The following is a 5,969-nucleotide window of genomic DNA, read 5'->3' as shown; positions in this document are numbered from 1 at the left end:
TATATATAATATACTATTACTCTATAAGTATACTATTACTCTCTATATATAATATATTATTACTCTATAAGTATACTATTACTCTAGTAGGAAATAAAATGATTTTAATACTTATACTATTAATCTTAGAAAGATCTAATAATAAAGTCTATTTAAGTAAAGTTTTATTATATAAAATAATATAAGTTAATTATTAAGTTAGGAGAAACTTTACTATATATAAATATATCTAGATTTATCTATATAATCTTTTAATATAAAGAAATCTAAGATAATAAGTAACTAAATAGATATTTACCGATAAAAACTATTATTACTAGACTTTACTATTAGAAATAGTAAATAAATAATTAAATATTAAGAGATCTTATAGTAGAGAATAAAATAATAATAATTATTATAGAGATAAAGAATTAAGCGTTTTATAATTCCTAAAGAGATATTAAGATAGTATATTAAGTACTTTATAACTATTATAGAGATATTATAATAGAGAACTATATATATTTATAATTAACTAAATATAAATAACTTTATTTTTATAAATAACTTATATATAATTTAATAATAAAGTATAATATAAGTATAACTTTTAATTTATCCTTATTTTCTCTTTATTTTTAATTTATCTTATTCTTTACTCTTTACTAGAAAATTTTTACTCTTAACTCTTTATTCTTTACTAACTTTCTTAACTATTTAAGACTTTCTTTTTTTCTTTCTAATCTTTTCTTCTTCTTTTTTTCTCTATAAATTTCTTTATTCTTCTTTATTTCTTAAGATCTCTAATATTATTATTATCTTTTACTTTTACTTTATTACTTAATTAGATAACTATAATTTATTTTCTAAAACTCTAGGTTATTTATAAAAATACTAATAAAATAAAGTATATCTATAATATATCTATTTATAATTATAGTTTTAAATTTATTCTCTATTATCTCTTTTTTTTTATATTTTATTAGAATAACTAAACTTTAATCTATTAATACTATTCTTAATCTTAGTTATAATATTAATTAAAATACTTATTTTATTATTCTATTCTATTATTATACTATTAGTATTAATATTAATAAGAAATATTATATATAAACTATTAAGTTTACTTCTCAATGAGCTCAGAGCCTAGTCGTTTACCGCGAGGTTCCAATGGCCAGGGCTTGAGAGTTATAAAAGGATCGCCCCCTTCACAAACCAGCGAAGAAGACGAAGACCAAGACTACAGCGAGGAAACCGCCAGTCCGGAAGCTCCTCTCGCAATGTTCACGAACAGCGTGCCACCGTCTGCGCCAAAAAAAAAAAAGCCAGTAACGACACTCCTATGCAACGCAGGGAAACACCTCTAGCAAGGTAATCTCCACGCGGACGGCCGAAAAACAAACACAGGCGATCAAATATTCGAGATCTTTATCAGGCCGGCATGTATGTGGCATTACACGAGGCCAAGGCAACTCTGAACATGATGATATTGACTTATCACTCTACGGCTATCGGCAACTGTGGCAAGAGACGGTACGTTTGAGCCGCTATCGTTGAATGCACCATGAAGCCAACCAGTCTGGAGATGGTGATGACTCTCTTCTGAGAAACATTTTTAGGCAGTCTTGAGGACGCTCCTCGTGTACCGGAACTTGAGCTGACCCAACTGTCACCGGGCTGGCATCTCAGGCGTGTGACTCCAGCGGACACTATTGGCTTCAAGCTCCTGTGCCCCAGGATTGCTCAACTCGGGCAAAACATCGCTCTCGCGCCTATCCGAGTAGGACGGCAGCATTCCAAACCCTGGTGAGGGCAGAGGCGCCTCCATTTCCGATTTGGGAGGCACGACGCTAGTGACATCGGGTGTATCTTGCTGGGCCTTCCGGTCCTTCTCACCCTGCGTGTTCGCGGACTTGTGCCGTCGAAGCAGAACCACCAGGATCAACACCAACAGCACAGCACATACTGCGCCGACGACACCGCCGACGATCGCCCCTGTGTGGCTCGAACTGGAAGACGACTTCGCAGAAGGATTGGCAGTTGCGGTCGTGGTTGATGTAACCTTGCTCGAAGTTGCGCTGGTGCTTGTGGCCGAGGAATATGAGCCGGTGTAGGTACCACTATGCGACAGTCAGCACTCGATTTCTGGTCATGCAGGACAGAAATAGAAGTCGGCCAAGAGGCCTTTTTGACTGCGATTCTCAGTCTGCTGCATGACTTACGTAGGAAGATCTGGTGGCGCCCAAGCTGTACACTTTCCCTTAGCACATCTCTTCGCAGTATGCAACAAGTCTCAATGGAATGCGCGTGCAGCAATGGGAAACTCGCAACCTACCAAAATCGGCCTCGAGCTGAGGTGCGCCCCAGATAGGCGACTGGTACTGGGTACTATAGTAGTCCCTCACCACCTCTGGCTGCTCGTAAGGTGGTGCATGTGGATCGTAGCCGTGTGCCCAGGTGAAATTCGACATGTCAAAGATTCCCAGCCCGTTGGGCCAGGGATCTATCGCCGCGATTCCCAGAGGATTGCCAGGCTGAATTCCTCCAATGACGAGCATCTGTTTGTTGCCGATTAGCTGACACGAGTGGTCGGCGCGTCTGACTTGGTCACTAGCACTGGATTTGAACCAGCGAAAGGCAGGGATCGAAAGCGTGTATACATTGAGGTAATCGGTATCGTTCGTGTGTGCCTGGTCATATGTATCGTTCGTGGATCCTCCGAGGATGAAGCTGCGCAGGAGAGAATCCGATGAGTACATTGAGTAGAAAATGTAGACAGAGACTCACATTTCAAATGTTGCCTGGATGGACGTCGCTGATACGGAGCAGAAGAATTGGCGCGGTGGAGGAATTGTGCCGGTCGTGGTCTGGTGGTACCAAGTCTGTCCGCCGAGGTCATACAAAGTGATATTTGACATGTCGACGAGCGAGGGAGACTGAGGGTCGAGATATTGGGTGGCTGGGTCGCTACCTCCAATGAAGACCAGATATCCCGCAGAGCCGAACCCGCCTTCATCAGTACCAGGAGTGTAGGCTGCCTGAGCGCCGACCAGATAGCCATTGGTAGATGCATTCAGGGACGATGTGTTTGTCCAGTTGTTGCCTGCGAAGTTGTACTCGAGCAGGCCCGGAACGGCGAGGTCGGGCGGCGCAGACGGTTCAGCCATGACACCTCCTAGCGAGTACAATGCTAAGTTGGAAGACACAAATGCTGATCCGAAGACGGCAGGCGATGTTTGATTCTGGCTGTTGGTCACTGGCGTTGTCGACTGTATCCAATTCACGGTACCGTTGGCATTTGGCGTAAAGACAAACTCGTAGGACTGATCGCCATTGTTATAAGGCCAACCTCCCCACTGAACGATTACGTTACTGGAGGGATTGTAGAAGAGAGCGGGCTTTTTGGACCAGTGACCATCGGTGACAGGGCGTTGTGTTTCTTTTGCATAGTTCTGAACCGTTGCGTTGGTCCAGGCTTGAGTCAGATCGATAGAGATGGTTTGTCCCACTGTCATCACGTCAATTCGGTTAGACATGGTCGACACACAACGTATGAAAGGGCTACTAGGGGGGATAGATGTTTCATAAAAGGACAAGATCATGCTCACGGTAAAAGAAGGTCGGATTGCCATTTTGGATGGCATACAGCTCACCGCCATCGATATACAGCCAATTGTCGGTTGTAACCGCTGCAGAGCAGGTCAGTGCGCAGACCAGAGTGAGTGGGATGATCAAGCGGTACAAGACTGCCACTGCCACTGGGTGACATTCAGCGACTCATACTGCCAATATGATACCGCCGAGTCCGGATGAAGGAGAAGCAGGAACAAGAGCAAATATAGATTCATGAAGGATGGAAGCCGTTCAGTGCATGGAAGGGGTGTTAGGCTGGCGACGAAAGTGACCGACACACCTGCAACGACCATCCACGATTTAAAGATAAAGACATCGTAAGCGTGCAAACTCTTCGTCCTCCGACCCCGCGTGGAGGGCAGAATATTAGTTGCTGGCTGCACAAGATGCTTTGGATTTCTCGTGTTGGTAGATTAGGCAAGCGGACCCCAAAGCCATGATTGGGAGAAAAGTAGTCCGGCCTCTTGTAGGGCTGGCACTTATCCTCAAAAGAGCGATGGCTCGCTGCAGTGGCTCAGACAAGCTTGACCAAGCTCAATCAGGCTCGGACAGACGGATTGTGTGAACTGAGGATGGGTGGAATTTTGTAGGCGGTTGAACTCAAGGTGGGCAGGAGAGCACAGTGGGCCATAGTTGTAGAGAGTCGGAATGTAGCGACTCTAGAAAAGTAAGTACGGTGTGAGACCCCGCGCTCATACCCAGTCCAGCTGGATGTCACATTGTACTCGAGGGCTGACGACAGCCTGTGCCGAAATGAGACAAGCGATTGCCCCTCACATCTACAAGGTCTTCAAGGGTGGGCGTACCCCAAGCTTTGAAGTGGTGCCGCAGCCACCGAGCGTTATCGTGCAGGCGGCGCTGGCCTAGACTTGTGGTGTACGAGCCGCGGTTTTTGATGCTGCCACCCTCTCGGCATGGGCAAGAATACCGGACATTGTATGGCTGAAGACACTTCGGAGTATTCTCAATAGAGTTGACGGGGGGTTCTGTGAAGAGGCTTTGTATCACAAGCCCAGAACCAAATTCAATCAATTCTTAGAACTGGTAAGTTAGCCGAGGTATTACTTCGGAAATTTCCCGATCTGGTTTCCCCACGATTCGCAGAAGGGACAAAATACTCCTCCAACTATATTATAAGACCCCACACTTACTCAACCTCACCTACACCTCCGACCTAACTTTCAAGGATAATAGTATAGAGAAACACCATAGGTCCTACCTCTCTATTAGTAATATCATAAATATTATATAGTAAAATATTTAAAAGGTCTAATTAGGTAGAGATTTAAAGATCTATATTAACTATAGAATATTTAAAAATAATACTATAAAATATTTAGTATTTCTAATTAATTTCTAGAATAATAATTATATTATTAAACTTATCTCTATAAATACTTTCTAATATTATTAAATTTATAGTTTTTTAAGTTATAATTATTATATTATAAATTTAATAGAATATAGATATTTTAGAGATTATAGTTAATATAATATATATATTTTATATTAATATACTTTTCTATAATATATAATAACTTTATACTTCTCTTTATATTATATATATATAAGAATATCTAGTATTATTTAGATTAATTTTATATAAATAGATAAACTTCTATATTAATATAAAATATAAAAATACTTAAGAGAAATATATTAAAGACTAAATATATTCTACTATCCTACTATTCTACTCAATAGTACTTATCGAAGGATACTAAGATTTTTTATATAATAGATACTAAGAGAATAGAAAGTTGAATATCTCTTAGTATCTATCGTAAAAATCTTAAGTTTTTTTAATAGATCTAGAGTTTAGAGTCTATTTTTTAAGAATATCTACTTTAATAGTAAATAAGTCTAATATATAAACTTATATAGTCCTAACCGTATTCCGGTCTGGACGGGTGACCCGTCCATATACAAAATGGGTCTTGGCATAAGGGGGTCGAGTTATCTATCTACGGGTAGTGCGTCTACCAATTAAAATTCTTAGTTATCCCCCATTACTTTCAGATTAGGTGGCGAGGTCGAATTCCCGCTATATTATCACTACGCTATACATAATTATCATTTTTATATATTGTAGTTTATTTAGTATACCGAGTAGTCTATCTAAGTCGAATTTCGAGACTCTAGACTTATTACGCGTAGGTCGATAATAGACGAAGACGTACTGGAGAGAGGCGAAAATTAGCCGTAGTCTAGGGTTAGGGTTAGGGTTAGGGTTAGGGTTAGGGTTAGGGTTAGGGTTAGGGTTAGGGTTAGGGTTAGGGTTAGGGTTAGGGTTAGGGTTAGGGTTAGGGTTAGGGTTAGGGTTAGGGTTAGGGTTAGGGTTAGGGTTAGGG

The 5,969-nt window shown here is 40.5% G+C and overlaps 1 protein-coding gene across 1 annotated transcript; it reads right to left on the bottom strand.

The window, feature by feature from the left end:
• Positions 1-1,654: 1,654 nt before the first annotated feature.
• Positions 1,655-3,521, bottom strand: Z520_11428 (uncharacterized protein; the record flags this gene model as incomplete). Its single annotated transcript, XM_016781917.1, has 4 exons — positions 1,655-2,105; positions 2,208-2,232; positions 2,321-2,715; positions 2,773-3,521. 4 exons carry the CDS (start codon positions 3,519-3,521, stop codon positions 1,655-1,657), a joined length of 1,620 nt encoding a protein of 539 aa, XP_016626888.1.
• Between the last annotated feature and the right edge of the window lie 2,448 nt (positions 3,522-5,969).

This window comes from Fonsecaea multimorphosa (genome assembly GCF_000836435.1).
Source record: "Fonsecaea multimorphosa CBS 102226 unplaced genomic scaffold supercont1.39, whole genome shotgun sequence".
NCBI classification, from domain to species: Eukaryota; Fungi; Ascomycota; class Eurotiomycetes; order Chaetothyriales; family Herpotrichiellaceae; genus Fonsecaea; species Fonsecaea multimorphosa.
The sequence above is the reverse complement of the archived record's forward strand: the minus strand, read 5'-3'. Positions and strand labels throughout refer to the sequence as shown.